Source organism: Pleuronectes platessa, chromosome 4, assembly GCF_947347685.1.
Source record: "Pleuronectes platessa chromosome 4, fPlePla1.1, whole genome shotgun sequence".
Taxonomy (NCBI): Eukaryota; Metazoa; Chordata; class Actinopteri; order Pleuronectiformes; family Pleuronectidae; genus Pleuronectes; species Pleuronectes platessa.
This window is the reverse complement of record NC_070629.1, coordinates 27,300,287-27,318,722: the sequence shown is the minus strand read 5'-3', so window position 1 is coordinate 27,318,722 and position 18,436 is coordinate 27,300,287. Positions and strand designations below refer to the sequence as shown.

Sequence of the window (18,436 nt, the reverse complement as noted above, 5' to 3'; positions counted from 1 at the left end):
GCAGCAGGAACGGGGTGGGGGGGGGGGGGGGCTAACTCTGTGCCTAGACTAGCGCTGCGTCTCCAGCAGTATTAACTCCCACGAACACCAGAAGCACGGCTTCTTCGTGGCGTGCACGTGGGGTCTGTCTGTGCGGCCTCCCGTCTTCACCTTTCCGCGGCTGGATGCACTGAGTCGACGGGAGGCCCACACGCTCACACATGCACTATCACTCCACAACACACACACACTCAGACACAGACACACACCTGCACATTCAAACTCACAAGCACAAAGTCAGATAAAGTGGCTCGAATGGAAGACTCACTCTCTAATGCAGAGATCTCATGGACCGTGTGGTTACATTGCTGCAGAATATACTCACACACGTTTGACCAGTGCTATAAACACACAATTGTAGTCTTCCAGTAATTTGTATAATCAAAACGCAATGTGTCTCAGCAACCCTTTTTCTTTTTTAATCAAACGCCTTCATTATAGGTGCAATATTGCAAAAACAGCGTAAAACACGAGGCAGTTGTTTTCATGCAGAGGAAAACTGATCTTTTTATTATTTGATGGTGTTGGTCTGAGAAGAATGTGCAGGTAGATATTAAAACGACTCAGAATGCAGTGTAACAGGAGAGCTGGTCAGTATTTAGTTTTTCAGGAGGTCAGCATTTCTTAACCATAGCAGTGTCCAAGGTCAATAACACTATGTCTTATTTCTTTTGTTATTTGCACAATAAACTTTTAGTGTAGCTAATATCACTTAGACGTTTTCTTTGGTACAACTACATTTTGTACATTTTGAAGGAAAAGTATTCTGTAAACATTTGTAATTTTTGTGCTGCTTCGTTCAATAAAGAATATTCGAAATACCTTTGTTGGCCTCTTGGCATGAAATTGTTTGGTTTTTAACATTTTGAAGGAATAAATTGAAGGTTATAGCACAAATGCATGTTCCAACAAATAGTGATTATTTCAAGATTGACTTTAATCATGCATGAGTCAAGTATATACATTAATTTGAAGATGACAGATTGTGGTATAATGAGCCTTAAAGCCTTAGAGAAACAACTTGGTTCAAATTAGTGATCGGCCTCCCCGGTCAAAGGTCACAGGTCACACACCAGTTGATATACTGATGATTAAATTAAACATATTTTTAATATCATCTGCATATAAATGAGATGCACCTTTTAAACTGTTGATTTGATCTGAAGAGGAAGCTTTTACAAGGGAAAGAAAATGGGACCCAGAACAGAAACTTGTGGCACACCGGTGGACCGAGCTTCTGTGTAAGAGGTAAGAAAAAAAACTTTTCATCCTGCGGTTATGAAAAAATAATAATCAGCAGCGTCAATAATAAACTTTATCGCATGAGGAAGATTTGTATACTCCAACACATTGTGGGTGTCCGTGGAAACTGGCTGACGATAACCACGCTGGAACTTTCGGGGGAGGATTCGTGCTCTGACGTCTAAAGTCTGACTCTCACTGTACCTGGAAATTGGTATAATCATATTCGTGAGTGTTTTTTTTCGAACAAATTCACTTAATTAAAGAAAAAATCGAAACGTTGCAAAAATCCCAAACAGTGAGTTAATCATGTCTGATTCAAAGATACCAAACAGACTAGAGTGTAGCGTTGTATTGTCTAAAAATATAGATATTTTGGGCGCGGGGGGGAATTATTTATTTGTTTGATGATTCTGAGTCCGGGTATCCGAGGAGCACATGAGACGGTGATGTCACCTCTGACATGTAGCACGCTGTCATAACATGAGTGATGCTGCATACTTAATGGAAACTTTTTGGAATGGGTGGGTGTAGATGACCGTACAGCTCAAGTATATAAAGTCCAGTTTACAGGTGAAGATATGTTGTGTGTCACTTTGCATGCTCCAGTTGTCGCTATGGATTTTAAACTCTGGGAACTTCTGAGACACTGTGGTAAATATCTTTATGATTTGCAATAAGCATGTTGTTCTTTAATGTATTTAATGATACAATTTAATATTAAATAATTTAGTTTAAATGTCCTGTCAGGATAAGCTTTTTATTTTCTACTTGAATTATGTTGCTTGCTATCTTTTATCCACACGTGTGTATTTTTTCGTGAATCTGCAGATCTATAAATTTGGATAGAGTATAGAGAAAATATTGATGTTGAAGGATTTCCATTTTGATCTGCATTTACTACGTATTGTTTAGGTTTCCTATTTTACTTTTAATTGACAACTGACAGAACATGGTTGTAACACTGATCTGATGACAGCTTTTCTTTTCTTTCAATCGTTTGCAGAGGAAACAGTATCTTTATCTATCTATCTATCTGTATCTCTATTTCCTTTTATTTCTTTCCCTGGTTTGTTTTGTTCTTTAGTTATATTTCTACAACCACTTGCATCTTTAATTTGATTTGTTAATTCTAAAGGTAAATGCTGACTGACACCTTGAGTCTGAATATGTCTACTACCTGCACTAAACTAATTAAAAAGCAATATCCACTAATTTAGCGTGAAAAGGCAAAGATGAAAATCTGAAAACTTAAATAATCACATTTTCTGTAAGATCTGTGTGTTTTGCTTTTCTATCCTCCAACCCCTTTGGAAGTTTCTCAATCTCTTTAAATTTGGATTCAAAATATGATTTTAAGCTCGACTAGTCCAGAATTTGAGATTAATAATCAGGGTTCTTCCTTCCTCATTTGGAGCATCATCAAAAAGAGATCAATCACATAGTACTGTAAGTCGCAGTATTTTTCAGATAGAATCAATTAGTATTAAAATTAGTGGTTTTTTTTAGCTCATATTGGGTGCTACACTCGAGTGACATGTCTCCTCTTTATCTTCGGTCAGTTCTCGTCTACTTGATCCTGGAGCTGCAGTGGAGGCCGGTGGTTTCTGCTCCAGCTCACAAGAGCTGCAGCGACTTACTCAGCACCATCTCTCTCTCAAAGCTGCTGCATCATGAAGCCAAAGACCTACTGAAGCACTATGTAAGTCTCATATATCTACAGGTTATATATCTCCTGTATGTATTTTGTGAGTTGTGGGGACATTTTGCACCAGGTATTTCATTTTGGATCTTGCACAGTTGTTGATTTGATATCCGACAAAATGATCGTACAGATATTTTTCTTCTTTGAGCTCCGTCCTCCACCGCTTCCTTTGATTGATTATTAAAAAAAAAAAGTCCTAATCTGCTTTAGTAATAACGAAGCTTCAGCTCATATCTTTCTTCTCAGGAAGTCAGTTTAAAATACTACAGCAAACGTTTATCGAGCAGCTTCTTCAACCCAGACACAGCAGAGGAGCCACTGGTGCTTTTTGTTTTTAGTGCAGCAGAACAAAAGGATGAACGTTCTTGAGATGTTTTGTATAAATGAATTAATCTTTTAGTTTTAAATAGACTTCAACAAAATAAATATATTTTCCGGCTGCAGCATGCTTGATACAAAAACGTGTTTTCATTTGAAAGAGAATCTGTAAAATAGACTAAGTAGAAAAATAGAAATGATTTTTTTACCTTTAAATTTGAATTATTGTATAAATAATTAAAATGATTTCCTTTACACCTGAATTTCCCATAAGATTTTTACTCTTATTTGCATTTTACAATCACCACTGAAACTCCATGAACTCATATGAGATCTTTTCTTTCTTTCTTACAGATAACCTTTCATGGACCCAGGTCTAACTCCAGCACAGAGGATGTTCCTGACTCCACCGTGTCCGGGGTCAACGTGTCTGAGAAGCTGCAGGACGTCTACGTCAAGAACGAGCTCTTCCGTTTGCACGTTTTAAAAGTTGTGCACCATCACTCAGAAATATTTCTAAACAAAGAACCTGTTTTCGGGCCCCTGTCGCGGGTCAAGGACCGACTCTTATACCATTCAATTAAAGTAAAGCACCTTCTAGCGGGCTTCTTTCCTGACGTGCCTCTGCCATCGAAGCCGGCCCTGCCGAGGTTGACCGCTGGTCACACTTATGCTAAAAAAGAGTATGGATGGCTTGTCCTTGTCAGACTGAGGGACTGGGAAGAACATGTGCTGCAGCTACTGGAGGAGATGAAGAACATGTGTGGCCAGCAGAGGCTAAAACGGCTACTCCACACATTTAATAGTTTACTCTGAAGAAACCCACTTTCTCAACACCTGCGATAGTAAAGTTACGTCCACTGACACTGTGAATTCACAACTGGAACAAATAGTCCGAAGATTTCCTCCTTCATTTGTCACATGTTGGTGTTAAAGCCCCGAAACCAAGTCAAATATTTATTTGTTTAAAATATGCATTTATATTTAGATTAAATCTTTATATTTATATCTTGAATATGTCATTATTTTCTAAAAAAGGGCTGATGTCATTATTCTGATTATTATTCTGATGATTATTGTTATTATTTGAAGGCAGATTTTTTGCCGTTTTAATTTGACATTTATATCTATTTTTTTAATTCAAGTGTTCATGGATCTCTGTTGTTTATTTAATAATTTATCAGAAAGGAAACAAAACAAAAACATAAGTTGTAATCGCAGTATCTACCAAAAAATATAATATTATGTGGTTTGACGTCTTGTTTTTGTTGAGCTCATATTACGTTTCACCTTTTTGAGTTTACAGATCAAGATGTATAAAGCCTGAAGTCTGGAAAAATGAATTTGACTGTGTCATTTATATTTTTTGTTAGTGAATAAAAACCTTTGTCTGCACAAGTCCTCTGCCTACTCATCTAATTATTCTCCTGCATCTCGGAGCACATCCTCAGATGTTGAAGTCGGCCAGGAAGTGGCCTGAGCACTGGTTCCACATGTCAAAGGTCAAATAAACAAATAAAGACAAATAAACATAAAGTTACTCGGGCAGAGTATCATAAATATAGATTTACCCTGTAACTAACAACAAAAATCAGTTTGTGCTGCAGATGATGTTACAGTTAATGATTTTCATGACTTGGACATAAATACAGTGTGTGTGCATTTGGGAGATATATAGTTTTAAATATATAACTTGTAATTCTTTGCAGGCAGCCCAAAGCAGATAATGCAGCCGATCTGATCCACATTATTACCTCCAACAAAGATGTTATGTTTTCATCAGTTGTCAGCAAGATGACGCAAAAACCACACAACAGATTTCAATGAAATTTGATGGATGGATATGACATGGACCAAAATAACCCATTATATTTTTATTTGGATCCGGAAAAAAGGGCAAATCCAGGAATTTCTTAAACAATGTGACTTTTCCAATAATTTCCCGGGCACTAATTCAGTCCCATTCTAGTTTTTCTTAAATTTAAAGTGTTGACACGTGTGTTGATTGATTTTTAACCTTGAATTCAGTGCCAATGCAAAGGGTTACTCTTTAATGTGGTTGATGCAGCTCATCAAATGGCAGTTATTTACTGATTGCTGTTTAAAAGGACAGTTTGAGAGAGGTTGATGTTTGTAGTTTCGTTATTTCCAATAGCTCATCAAATCGGCTGCTAGCTGCGGCTGAAAATAATGATATCAATCTTTTCATCTAATTTTTGCCGGGTAAGTGGATTTCCCTGAATACCTCAGAAACAGATTTGTTCAATTACAACTTTGTCCGGATTGACGCGGCTCCCGTGTGACGGTAATTAATCAACTTGCCAAATGAGATGGGGCTCTGATACATTTCCTAATTGCGACAGTTTGTTTTCTCAGCCTTCGCCGATGATTAATTGTTCAGCTCTGGCCATCGCTCCCCTGTGAGCGGGCCACAGTGCCTGAGGTGGAGGGAGGAGCTGATAAGAATCAGCTTCACAGAGCTGCAGGTTCGGACTCCAGTCGTCGTGTTGCACAGTGAAATCTGAGGACAGATGGACAGTGCAGAGAAAAGGCCGATAAGTCTGTCAGAGGCTCGTCAGAACAATGCAGGAGGACAGCAGCTCCGTAGCAGAGATTAATGTGAGTCTGGTCCATAAATGAAGTGATGGATTAATGTTCTGTTAGAAGTTCCCAGGTTTTGTTCTGTACGAGCCTCAAATGAATCTTTATCGCTCAAACTAAAAAGTTCCTGAAATGTTAAACACTTTGGAAAACATAATTTTGTATGATCCTTAAATTTCTTACAGACGATTATGAGTTATCTATTTGAACTTTTACTATTGCATCTGAATTTCCTCACCTTTGATATACATATAACTAAAGTTTGCTCATTTAGGCGTAGAAACAAAAACCGAAAATGATTGGTTATTGCGTGCTTTCTTCAACAAAATTTTAACCGTAAGCTTCTTGAACAAACCTTAAAATGCATGTTTTTCTTGTGGCCTTCGCTAAACCATAGAACTGGCTGCAGTATATATGCTTCCCCCAAGTTAGTAGATGGGACAAGGACCAACTAAAAGGTCAAAGTACACGTCAAATTTGATATTTGATCCAAGTTTTCACTTTACCCCTAAGTTTGATTTCAATTAGTTATGTGATGCTTTAAAAACGGTAAAACATTATGATTGACAGCCGATACTAATGTGCGATTGGTCCAGCACATGTATAGGCAGGACCTAGACCGTCCCGCTAGCCACTGTGCAGACTCCCCAGATATTTTTGGCTTCATTTCTGGATAGTAAGAGGAAGTAGATATGCATCATCCATATTTATATAGTCCATGTGGTAAACTACAAACGACCCCAGTGTCAAACTGACGTTTACATTATGGCAACATTTTAAGAAATTATGAATTTACGTCATAAAAAGCACAACTATTAACTGAAGTGATTTTATTTCACAGTCACTTTTATTAAATAGCCGTTCCATATGCATGCACTATACACAGACCTAACGACACATTCTCTGCTGTTTGAAAATATTCCACGAAACATTCAAACAGCTGTTAAATGTTCCCAGTTTAAAAAATGAAGACTATTGGATGACGTGAACTGGTTTGAAGCTAGTCCTGATGGATGAGCTGCCTGCTATTACAACCTGATGATCATCACGGATGAACGTATGAAGCATTCTATGCACTTATGAAGTGTAAATAATCAAATCACATATAGAATTTGTCCATTATTTGTCGAAGCTGGTCTCGGATGTTTTTCCTTCCTTTGCGACTATGATGCAAAATTATCCAAGACAGCAGAAGTTCATGTGTAGAGAGTCTCTGCTCCAAACAGCCTGAGGCGTCCCACCAGGAGGCTTCATGGGCCCAGTGCTGCTCCTGTAAGTCCTTCACTCTGGAGGAGATGCTCATACGGGGAGAAGCTCTGGAGGACTCTCTCCGTAGCAGTACTTTGCTTGAGGGTTTCTGTAGGTGTTCTCATGTTGAACACTCTGCACGAGAGAAACAAAGGTTAAAACTATTTCACACGTTTAAGTTTGTGTTTGTTACAATGCAGATGGAACTTTCTAAAATTATAAAACAGCATATGTTTGAATATTTATAGGTGGTTCATTTTTGAAAAGCAAAGCGGGAATAAATAAAATAAAACATTGAATCAACTCCAGAAACAATAAAACACTGATTTTGGAATAAGGCTCTCATCGAAAATAACTAAGGATTTAGAAAAAGTGAATATTCAGAATTGTATAAGCAGTTAATATTGAACACTGGGAAGAACAATCAAAGCCTCAGAAGAATAAATGTGAACAAATATTTTAATCCCCAGAGAATTTAATCATAAACTGAAATTATAATACTCGACTGCAGGAGTCATACTTTTGAATACTCTTCTAAATTACTATGGCAGCTTGTGAAAGTACATTAATGAAAAATATATGAGCAAAATAGTGACTCTGTTCATTAACAGATAAGTGAGACATATGGTTGATTATCTGTGGGACAAATATCTTCATCGCTGAACAGAATGGAGGACTTGTCATCACATACTTGTGAAGACGTTCTACACTTGGCCAGGCAGAGCTCAAAATGATCCTCCACAGCAGTGAAGAGATTCTGGAAACCGTCGGCTGCTCGATTCAGGAAGTGCTCGAGCAGAGGTTGCTGTAGGAGATAAGAGATGGAGCATGTGTAAAATATCAGTTTGCTCAATTTTTGTAGTCTTTTTTCATAACAAGATTCAACTTCTTGAATTTACAGATCATCGTTTTAACTTGGAAGTCGTGCAAAATGTATCTGTGTCTGATTGCATTAACAAACCAAGCCCCTGAACATCCTGAATGCGACAGATCAGATACCTTATCAGGCTGCAGACAACACGACACGCAATACTCGTAGATGCTACAGCAGCCGTTGGCCAGGCAGCTTTTACAGATGTACTGCCTGGAGCTGGGTGCGTTGCCGTTGCAGCAGCCGTTAACCAGCAAGTCTTTTCTCTCGCAGACGTAACCTGCAAAACATTAACACACAAATCAGCATGTGCGTTGATCGAAGGGAACAAAACATTTGATGGTAGAGAGCTGGATTACTCACCAAGTTCGTCTGTGAGCAGCGTCTTGCCCTGGATGGAGTTCCTGCACTGAGTAATCTGTCGGCTGCTGTTACCCAGGTTGAATCGGACCTTCCAGGGGATGCGATGGTCTGAGTCTCTGACCTCTAGGAGAGTGCGGTCCCGTATGGTTCGTTCCTCCTGCACAAATTCACACAGGGAGGTCGTGAGAGGTCATGAAAACACAATTTAAAGTGCAGACATAAAACAATGTGGAGCAAAGACACAAGGTTCTGAAGGAGCAGAATATAAAAATGGACAATGCTTCTAAAAGGTTAATTACCACCTCAACATTTATCCAGAGTCCATCAACAAAATAATAAATTAGTACATTTGCATGTGCCAGACCTTGCAGTTGGTGATGTGATGCCACTTCAGATAATGATAGTAATGATATCTCTGCAACAACTAAAGTACCAGAGACTAAAACTTCTAGAGGTCATTAAATACCAAAATATGACTAATCTTAGTATATTTCTGCAATTTAACTTGTTTATACTTTCGCCAAGGAGGTTATGCTTTTGTCTGTGTTTGTATTTTGTTGGCAGGAAAACTCAATTTATCCTTTAATCAAGTTTCATTGAGGGTCAGGGAGGAGATCGGAAATTTGTATCACCTTCTTTAACATTGAACTAAATCAGACGTGTTTTCAGAGAATTATATTTACAGGGGTGGGAAATTGTGTAGATCCAAATAAACATTGATCTCATGAGTTTTAATGGTTTGCCATAAGGGGGACTGGTGCACTCTACTGGATGCCACTATAGTTTAAATTGGGGATATCATACTGGTTAGAGCAAGAAGAGAGCTATAGAACAATTTCCCTGTGTCCTATATGAAGGAGATATAACCAATCAAGGTCAAAGAATCGCCTGAACTAGAGACACATTCAATTCCAGTTACTCAGGAGTGAGAAAAATGTCTTTATGTGGTGATGAAGATCTGATTCAAGGCCCTCTTCTCTCTGACACACTTTTAATCTCCCTAACACGTGCGCCAGATATAAATAGACACATCCTCTTGTTATTGCACATTCACTGTGACATTCTTTTTGTTGTGCAGCTCCAGGATCCCTTGCACTCTCTCTGGCTATACATCCCATGTACCGAGCATCTCCTCCACCTCCATCACCGGTCGGTGCATTGGGGGGGGGGGGGCGCTTCTCTACCTGTTTGAGTGTGCTGGTGAGGAAGTAGATGAGAGACAGTCCGAAGACGACCCCCAGCACCCAGCGCTTCCTCAGTAGCCGCCGCAGCACCATCATCATAGCATGGCTTGGTTGCGGAGCCTCCAGGGGGCTAGTTAGCTTCAATCTGACAGCCGACCAGAGGCGTTGTATCCGGACAGCATCCACGCACACGTGCTAGCTAACCCATGGTGCAGGCTGGGTCACTCGGCTGTGGTAAACACGTCTCAGCGGCTAAGCTAACATCACAAAAGCCTGCTTTGTTGGAACTGCTAGCTAGCTGCCGTTAGCATTAGCTTCCTTTCCTCAAGTGAAGCTAAACTCTGTTATTTTCAAAACAAGACAAATAAAGTGTAACGAAGACCAGTGGCGTTTTTTCGTGTCGTTTAAAGATAAAACTAAAAGTCCGGTTTCCAGAGACTGTGACGTGCAGGCAGAGGAAAGCCAGCAAAACACACTCCCAACACGGAAGTGGTTCGGCGGGATCGGGGCCGCTGATTGGTCGGCTACGCGCACCGCGGTGACGTCATACAGGAAGTGTCCGGCGCAGACAAGGCAGCTTGTTTTTAAGGATGAGGAGAGAGAAGGAGCTTCTCACGTAACCGATTCAGGTAAAACAATTAAAACACGTCTTTACAGATTACCACAAGAAACACACGCACACACACACACACACTCACACACACACGTGCGTGAATAACAGGTGTGCCCGTGTTGTGTGTCTGCAGGGCTGCACCTTGCGGGGATGAGCACTGGGCCATGCAGAGGAGACACAGCAGCAACACGGATGGCATGCCCTCTGAAAGGTGGGTCAGCTGGCTCCTCACAGGGCAGCGGCTGGTTCTCCTCCACTGGGTCTACCAGAGTGTTAGTGTCATATGTGAAGCTTCTGGCCTCCTACATACACAGTCTGAGGATTTTCTCATAGGCTTCACCAGGGATTAGATAAGAAACTAGAGGATAGGATAATATAATATAATATAGGATATGATAATATAGGAGAGGATAATATAAGAGAATATAGGATAGGAGGATAAGATAAGTTAGGATGGATAGGATAAGATAAGACAATATAATATACGATAGGAGGATAAGTTAGGTTAGGATACTATAGGATAGGATAGAATAAGATAAGTTGGATTGGATAAGTTATGATAAGATAAGTTAGGATAGTATAGGATGGAAATAAGATACGATAGGATAAGGTAGGATAAGATATGATAAGTCAAGATAAGATAAGACAAGATAGTATACAATAAGACCTGTATTGATCATCCATTGAGGTAATTCACAATCGACGGAGCATCACAAGGGAAAAGTGATGTAAGAAATAACTATAGAAATACTACATTCAATGAAAATGGGAATACTACAAGGCTGCAATAAAAAAGATAAAGGATAAAGGATAAAGGTTGTGTAATTCAGTTCCCTTCCAAAATAAATGTTTTCCCAGTTTGGAGCCAAAGAACCAGACCTCAACTCTATCAAACACCACTGAGGCTGAATGGGAGAAAATCATCCAGAATATAGATTTTTTTTTGGCATCCATCTTTATTCTCTTCATTCAGGAGCCGAAGCCAAACTCTAGGATCCGAGAGCAGCCTTGATGAGGGAGGTGTCTTCGACTGCCTGAAGCCCGACTCAGCCGTCTCCCCCCAGCAAATCTTCTCCGGCCTTGTGGGTGTCCCCTCCGGTTCTGTCTCCTCCGCCCAGTTCCAGGCAGCCGGCTTAGTCCTGGGCTCTCCCCCTGAAGTTTTTATCCAGATGACCGCATCATCCAGAGAAGAAGGGGGCCCCCACCGCTCCGAGGGTGGATCCTTTCTCTCTCGCCCGCCGCAGCACCACCATCACCACCACCATCACCACTTCCACCACCAGGCGCTGCAGCACAGGACGTCCTCTCTGCTCCAGCAGGCCGCCACGTCGGGCGGCTCGGAGAGGCATGGCTCCAGGGAGGAGGGCCAGGAGGACCCGTCCACGCCGGGCCCAGCCCTGTCCGAGCTGAAGTCAGTGGTCACCTGGCTGCAGAGGGGTTTCCCCTTCATCCTGATTCTGCTGGCTAAAGTCTGCTTTCAGCATAAGCTCGGTAAACCAGCCTGTAGAGCAGAGAACAAGTGCTACTACCAGTGTGTAGTTGTGCACCACTTACAACACCCTAGGTCTGGTTTAGTGACGATGTTGCTTCTCTCCTCTGCAGGTATCGCTGTGTGCGTGGGGATGGCCAGTACATTCGCTTATGCCAACTCCACATTCAGGCACCAAGTGTCATTACGGGTAAAAAAGAAATACAATATTTGAACTGCTATAACTGATATTTTTTCAACTTTGACAAGACTTGTGCTGATACTGACCCTGACCACGAGTGCATGGTGTAGCGATGAGAACTACCTACACTGCCAAAGTCTAATTTGACGAGTACATTGACCGTGTCCCCTTTGCTAACATGGAGGAGGCGGGATCTATGACATATACTGCAACAGTTGTAATTTACAAACAAAGAGGGAGAAATCACAAAATTCTTATTTTACGATCAAACATCCACCTTATATATCTTTGAGGCGAACCTGGTAATTGGCTGAAAAAAGAATGCATCTGAAAGGTTGTGTTAAAACTTTGTTTATAGCAACAATAAACACGTATCCCTCTCGACATGGAAGTCTTTCATCCCATAGTCTGATGGTTTTGTGTTAACATGACCACAACATAATATTAGAGGATATTCTGCATGAAATGATCCCCAGTATATGTCATAAATATGTTAAGGTTTGATTTGTCCTCCCCTTATTTCATCAGTTTCTATTTTCATTAGCTGTGCTGCTCTCTAGTGTAATGCACCAGGCAGTCTTGTAATCCATTACACAATGTGTCTGTTTTGTTTTACCAGGAGGAACGTTCTGTTATTGTTGCTCTTTGGATCTTAATGTTCCTCTCAGGCAATATATTCTATATCTACTACACGTTCAGCCACGAGGAGCTGCAAAACAGGTACAGTGTGTTTTTTTATAGTCGCTTTGTTTTTCTTTCCCTGCCATCGTATGATTTCAATTGATTTAACTTAATTCGGTTTTTCCATTCATTCTCTGTTGTGCAAGTCATTTTGTTTTTAATTCCATTTCCTTTAGGGAGTCTTTCTCTTCTTGTTTGGTCTTGTCCTGTGAGTATTTTGTGTTAATTTCATCGTTTTTAGTTTTTAACTTCATTTTTATTAACATTTGTTTTGCTGTTGTTCATCGTTCAACCACCATGAGTGAAAACCCCAGATTCTCCAATAACAGATCATCTAGATGTGGTTATATTTTCTCTTCCAGCCTTATATTCTCCAAGCCCAACCTCAGCAGCTTTGACTTCTTCGACCTGATTTGGGCTGTGGGCATCACTGACTTTGTCCTGAAGTATTTCACCATCGGCCTGAAATGCTTCGTCCTCTTTTTGCCCAAGATCCTCCTGGCGTTCAAATCCAGGGTAAGAAATCCTCATTCATCCCTCTGACCCTGAGCACGTCCACAGAAAATCTGTTCTTATAAACTAAGATAAAGATCTGTGGATTGCCCCTTTAAAATGCAATCTTGATAGACTGCCATAGATGATGTTTGTCAGGCTAAACATTTACTCGGTCGCAGTAAAGTTCACAGTCAAAGTTGTGAAACTTTGTTCATAATTTACGAAATAGGAAATTTGCTCAGCCATGAGGAAATGCTCCACAGAGTGAAGGAAGTGCTGAAGGGTCACAGCGTGAAGCTGTTTTGTATTCATAAGGTTTTAAATGGTCCTCCTTAGGTGAGCTTGTGCATGTCTGTGTGCATTGTTCTGGCCCGAGGCAACAGATTGTGGCTGGACACACACACACACACACACACACACACACACACACACACACACACACACACACACACACACACACACACACACACACACACACACACACACAGATACATTTAGACTTCCATACAGGTACAGCCCTGGTGTGTGTGTTTGTGTGTTTGGCGAGTGACGGGTTACAAAGTATTAGGATTAAATTTTCCACTGATAAACAGACCTGCAGGCCTGTCAGAACCACGGCAGCCAGCAACTGAGCTCATTCGCCCTCAAGAGGGTTGCAGCGGTGAGGTCATCCCTCCCCAGAGCTCGACCATTACCTGTACCCTCCACAGACACACACACACACACACACACACAGATATGCTATACACACGTAGAGGATTTGATAGCTTCCATAGATACATGTTGAGTTTTAAGAAGTCTCAGATTTCATTTCATAGAGTCTGTTCTGAACTCCACGAGTCACAATCAGTCATAATAAACCTGTCTTCTTTATTAGTGCATCCAACCAGCGATACACTAATGATCCTACTTCTGCAGTCAGCACGAGTCTACACAACACAGCCACACACACAGAAGTTGCATGACTTCTTAGGCTCCTATTTACTGCTTGTGTTTTAATCTTATTAATGACGTGTGTAAGAATATTCATTGTTGAATTTAAACGTTCATGGCTGGAAGATCTTTCTTTTAATTTGTGGTTATTTTGGACTTTGTCTGTTCTATTGGCCTCAAACAAAGACTGCTTATAAAATTTTTTGTATACGCCTGAACAGAAAAGGAAAAGATAGATTAACAAGTGATTTCTGTGTTGATCAGGATAAAAAAATTCGAGCCAACATTTTAAAAACTCAATTACGTCCCCAAAGTAAAGATGAAAATGTAAAGTTGTGTTATTGTGCTGTGGCGGAGGAGATTAAGCAATCAGACAAAGTAATGAAACCAAATAAGTAGGAAACCACTCAAGCACGGCCTGAAGTGCAGCTTACTCAGACTCCCTGGCTCGAGTCCAGGCTTCAGATTTGACTGTTTTTGCGTGGGCGTGATGGGCACTGTGGGATACGAGGCCGAGGGGACAATAAGGAAGATGAATTAGCCACGAGCGGAGGTCTTCCTCGCCTACCAACCTGGCTGCTCGTGGCTCTTTACCCACAGTCATCCATCTTTGTCAGCTGCCATCCAGGAAGTCATTATGCAAGCTGGGATGCCACGAGACCAACGGGGAATCAAGTTTGCCTTAATTTCGGTCGCCCTCTGGTGTGTTTTTTTCCAGCGTCCCAAATCACTTTGCGGCAGAGCGGGTCTTAGCGAGAAGTTGATTTCTTCTGTGTGATTATGGATGGGAGGGGAGGTCCTCTAAAGGCAGCCGGTGAGGCCCCCGTAGGGCTGGGTTTAATGTGGGCGCTGGGTAGCAGGTGGAAAGAGCCGCTGCCAGTTTCCCTTGCAGAGTGGGGAAATTGCCTGTACCGCTGTGAAACTGTGGAGCTCTGGACAGCCGCCATGTTTGGGCTGGAGGCGTGCTGTTTTAAGCTTTTAATACTGCACTGCTCTTGACTAGATAGAAGAGTACCCCGAAGCTGTCCGGCTCTCTCTGCTTCTCGGACTCTTAGTGAGTGGATCAGAGGAAGAACACGTTGTTTATATATTTTCATTTATTTGAAACTTGGGTCCAATTCTTCTCTGTTTTGTAGTTTCTCCTTCAAAAACACTGCCTTTCCAAATATTTAGTTGGCACATTCACATAACTGCCATCTGCACATGGCCACACAGTTTGATTAACGCTTCTAAAGAGAGCTCAGCAGCTATTCTAGTTTCTAATTGTGTGTGTTTATCCAGGGTAAGTTCTACCTGCTGATCGAGGACCTGAGCCAGCTGTTCAGGGCGCTGGTTCCCATCCAGCTGTGGTACAAGTACATCATGGGAGAAGACCCGTCTAACAGCTACTTCCTGGGAGCCACGCTCATCATCATCTACAGCCTCTGCAAGGTAATCACAGAACGATACAGGCACAATTATCTCACCAGAAACATGGCAAGCATGACAGATGTCAGAGTAAGACTTTCTCTGACAGCTACAAGCTATACAATGATAGCTACTGAGCAAACCATTACTTCTAACGAAACAGTACTGCAAGTCTTTCCAATTAATTTTGAAAAACAAGTTAAAAAACAAATTAATTACATTTAGGCACACATCCTGAAATTTGTGGTGAAGGTGGTTGAAGAGCTCTGTCAAAAAAAACTTTGGTCTGGATTTTGCACACAGGAAGTTATGGTGTGTCAAAAGTGACGCACAAAAACAAGTATGGTCCCCTCCCCTCGGCTGAGGGACCTGTGGGAGATTGAAGAAGACGGGAACCCACAGTGAGGTCACAGCAAAGCCACTCGCTCATCAAAGAGGAACCTGAAAGTTCGTTTAGGTCCATGACTCCGTTTTGAAACAGTCACATCATTGTGTGGGAAGCAGAAATAGTGAAACGGTTTCAGTGGAACTCGGATGAATGAATCTCTGAATGATGCAGCGGTGAATTATTTATAGTTACACACTGACATACGTTTAAAAACGTGTGATGACAACTGCAGATCGGTATTTTTTTATACACCAGTGATTCAGTGGATGTAGTGGTTGATGATCAGCTGAATGGGGGGGGGGGGGGTCTGTGTTTGTGTGCTTGTTAAGGTCCTGCCCTTCGGTGTCTTCCGAGATCAGGCCATATTATTGTTAGACCTCCATGAGGTGGATATTTGTGGTTTTCAGGAGTTCCAGCAGCTGTTGGATGGATCAATGTGACATTTTGTACAGTTGTTGTTCATGTTCCCTTTTTGGATTAAGTTTTTTTGTCTTTAACTTTTGATCTAACTTTGTCCTCTTTGTTTTGCAGTCCTTTGACATCTGTGGACGTGTATCAGCCATATGTAAAGCCGTGGCTGTGCTTTGCAGCTCCCAGGTCAGATTCACACTCTTTTAATTTATTCCACATTTGAGGACACATAGACAAAGATGTGCACAATTTACATTAGAAGGTTTTATTAAATGTTTGATTCTTAAACTTTTTTTAACTTTTTTTTCCACCAGAGTTATGGAATGAGGGCCGGCAATCAGCAGTGCAGCGAGGCGGGGGATGTCTGCGCCATTTGTCAGGCTGATTTCAAAGATCCCATCGCCCTTCACTGTCAGGTAAAGGGTTGATAACACTGACTAGAGCAAGGTTAAGAATTAGAAATATGATTAAAACTGAAAGATAGAAATTGAAAAAGAAAGTAGGCTGTAAAATAGTGTCTAACTGTTGTGTCTCGGGTTGAATGTTTCTCCTCTAACCTCTGACACTGACCTCTGAAGTTCATATACAATGATTCCTAAGGTGTAGTTATCAAACTCTTATGGCAGAGAAATGTGTGAAGCTTGATATTTCACAGTTTAAACATCAACAACTTAATCATAAATAACTGTAAATAAAATACAACCAAATATATAAAACTTAGAAAGAAATTCTTTGTTTATTCTGTAATTGAGAATTTTTTTATATCGGCAAATATAAATGCTGATACTGATACGTTTTTTGAATTTTTAGCATCCAAACAATAAATGAGTCGGGCTCTAGTATCAGCTACTGAGTCAGTAACAGTCTATATTTTCTGCCAAAGCATTTACAACTGATTCTAAGAGAGAGAGACGTTATGTTGTTGTGCAGCACGTGTTCTGTGAGGAGTGCCTGTGCCTGTGGTTCGACCGGGAGAGAACGTGTCCACTGTGCCGCTCCACCGTCATCGAGACCATGCGCTGCTGGAAGGACGGCACCACCTCGGCTCACTTCCAGATATACTGAGCCATGACCACGTGATGGACGGGCTCCCGCAAAGACGCAGCCGTGCCGTGACACAACGCAGAAGATGGTGTGTCGTGTTTCTCTGTTTTGGTAATTCTTAAAATCAGGTGGTGGTTTTGATCTGGGAGGCAAGTTCACATGAAGCTGCTGGTAGGAGCCACGTGCTTTAACAAAGCTGTTGTGGCAATAGTCCCATTTATCTGTACATGTTGATTTAGCCTCTGTTATACATTTGTTTTACATTTTAAACATGATAAGAGTTGTTAATGTAAATAATCACAGCAGTCAGACATTTTTAGTTATTCTTTTTGATTTTGTCGTGTATATATCGTGCCTGTATAACTTTCTTTATTAATATATAATTTTTATTTGGTATATAATTTAAATGTCTGCGATATTTCTTTGAACAAAAGGGGGAAATGTCTCACAAAAGATTGCAAGTAGATAACAACAACCAACATTTGTTCCATACGGTTATTTAGATTTTGAATAGTGAACATAAGATGGTGTGTGATTTGTTTTAATTCTCCTAATCAACAGTTCATTGTACTTCGTGCAGATAATGAACGATTTTACTTTCCGATTAGTTTTCACTTATTCATTTACAGTGAGAGTTCATCTGTGAAACTTCATTTCATCTGTGGATATTCTTTAACATGTGTAATTTCCTTTAGAATAATGTGAACATCTTTTGAATTAAAGCACTTTATCTCACCATGTCAAGCCCACTTCTTATCCAATTATTACAACACGAGCAGAGAACTTATTTCAGAAAGACTTTTATTATCTTGAACTACTTAAAAATCCATATGAAATATTTAAGAAGTATAAATAACACACACTTTATAAAAGACATTACACGTTATATCAGAGAAAGCTTATTTCCAGGAAATCACAGACAGCATCAACAGTAAAGCTTCCAATGCACAGGTCCTTTATCATAGAAAAGCCACTTAACGCGGCCCCCAACAGAGAACGCTACAGAATAACAACATGTGTAAACATCATGTAAACACTGTAGAAAACACCCATAGAAACATTCATCCTCTCATTATTTGCACCTACAGTATAGCTTATGTAGAGAGTACAGTGCTGATGATGAGGCTCGGGTCTATTTCAGTGCATTTTATTTTCAGGATCGCTCTCATTTTAGCTGAAGATGCACTTGAATCAGTTCAAACCCTTTTGTGATGGATGCACTC

At 40.7% G+C, this 18,436-nt stretch overlaps 3 protein-coding genes across 3 annotated transcripts; 2 read left to right on the top strand and 1 right to left on the bottom strand.

The window, feature by feature from the left end:
• Positions 1–30: 30 nt before the first annotated feature.
• On the top strand, positions 31–4,704 carry LOC128438361 (uncharacterized). Its single transcript, XM_053420917.1, has 3 exons — positions 31–1,935; positions 2,844–2,983; positions 3,659–4,704. The coding sequence occupies exons 1-3, from the start codon at positions 1,863–1,865 to the stop codon at positions 4,118–4,120; spliced, it is 675 nt and encodes a 224-aa protein (XP_053276892.1). The 5' UTR covers positions 31–1,862; the 3' UTR covers positions 4,121–4,704.
• A 2,026-nt stretch (positions 4,705–6,730) lies between these two features.
• Positions 6,731–10,094, bottom strand: spring1 (SREBF pathway regulator in golgi 1). Its single transcript, XM_053421612.1, has 5 exons — positions 9,572–10,094; positions 8,388–8,544; positions 8,153–8,304; positions 7,845–7,958; positions 6,731–7,288 (listed from the first exon to the last, which is right to left on the bottom strand). Exons 1-5 carry the CDS (start codon positions 9,668–9,670, stop codon positions 7,205–7,207), a joined length of 606 nt encoding a protein of 201 aa, XP_053277587.1. The 5' UTR covers positions 9,671–10,094; the 3' UTR covers positions 6,731–7,204.
• rnft2 (ring finger protein, transmembrane 2) lies at positions 9,479–17,957 on the top strand. Its single transcript, XM_053421611.1, has 10 exons — positions 9,479–10,200; positions 10,318–10,395; positions 11,158–11,675; positions 11,787–11,863; positions 12,474–12,574; positions 12,898–13,051; positions 15,245–15,394; positions 16,290–16,355; positions 16,484–16,585; positions 17,100–17,957. Exons 2-10 carry the CDS (start codon positions 10,349–10,351, stop codon positions 17,232–17,234), a joined length of 1,350 nt encoding a protein of 449 aa, XP_053277586.1. The 5' UTR covers positions 9,479–10,200; positions 10,318–10,348; the 3' UTR covers positions 17,235–17,957.
• Positions 17,958–18,436: the final 479 nt, after the last annotated feature.

Excerpts from the sequence above, each read along its gene's own strand:
- LOC128438361 (XM_053420917.1), top strand. The coding sequence starts at position 1,863 with ATGTTGTGTGTCACTTTGCATGCTCCAGTTGTCGCTATGGATTTTAAA. Across the intron at positions 1,936-2,843 it reads GGAACTTCTGAGACACTGTG|TTCTCGTCTACTTGATCCTG; the intron begins GTAAATATCTTT and ends ATCTTCGGTCAG. Across the intron at positions 2,984-3,658 it reads AAGACCTACTGAAGCACTAT|ATAACCTTTCATGGACCCAG; the intron begins GTAAGTCTCATA and ends TCTTTCTTACAG.
- spring1 (XM_053421612.1), bottom strand. The coding sequence starts at position 9,670 with ATGATGATGGTGCTGCGGCGGCTACTGAGGAAGCGCTGGGTGCTGGGG. Across the intron at positions 8,305-8,387 it reads GCTGCTCACAGACGAACTTG|GTTACGTCTGCGAGAGAAAA; the intron begins GTGAGTAATCCA and ends AATGTTTTGCAG. Across the intron at positions 7,959-8,152 it reads GTTGTCTGCAGCCTGATAAG|CAACCTCTGCTCGAGCACTT; the intron begins GTATCTGATCTG and ends TATCTCCTACAG.
- rnft2 (XM_053421611.1), top strand. The coding sequence starts at position 10,349 with ATGCAGAGGAGACACAGCAGCAACACGGATGGCATGCCCTCTGAAAG. Across the intron at positions 11,676-11,786 it reads CTGCTTTCAGCATAAGCTCG|GTATCGCTGTGTGCGTGGGG; the intron begins GTAAACCAGCCT and ends TCTCCTCTGCAG. Across the intron at positions 15,395-16,289 it reads TCATCTACAGCCTCTGCAAG|TCCTTTGACATCTGTGGACG; the intron begins GTAATCACAGAA and ends TTTGTTTTGCAG.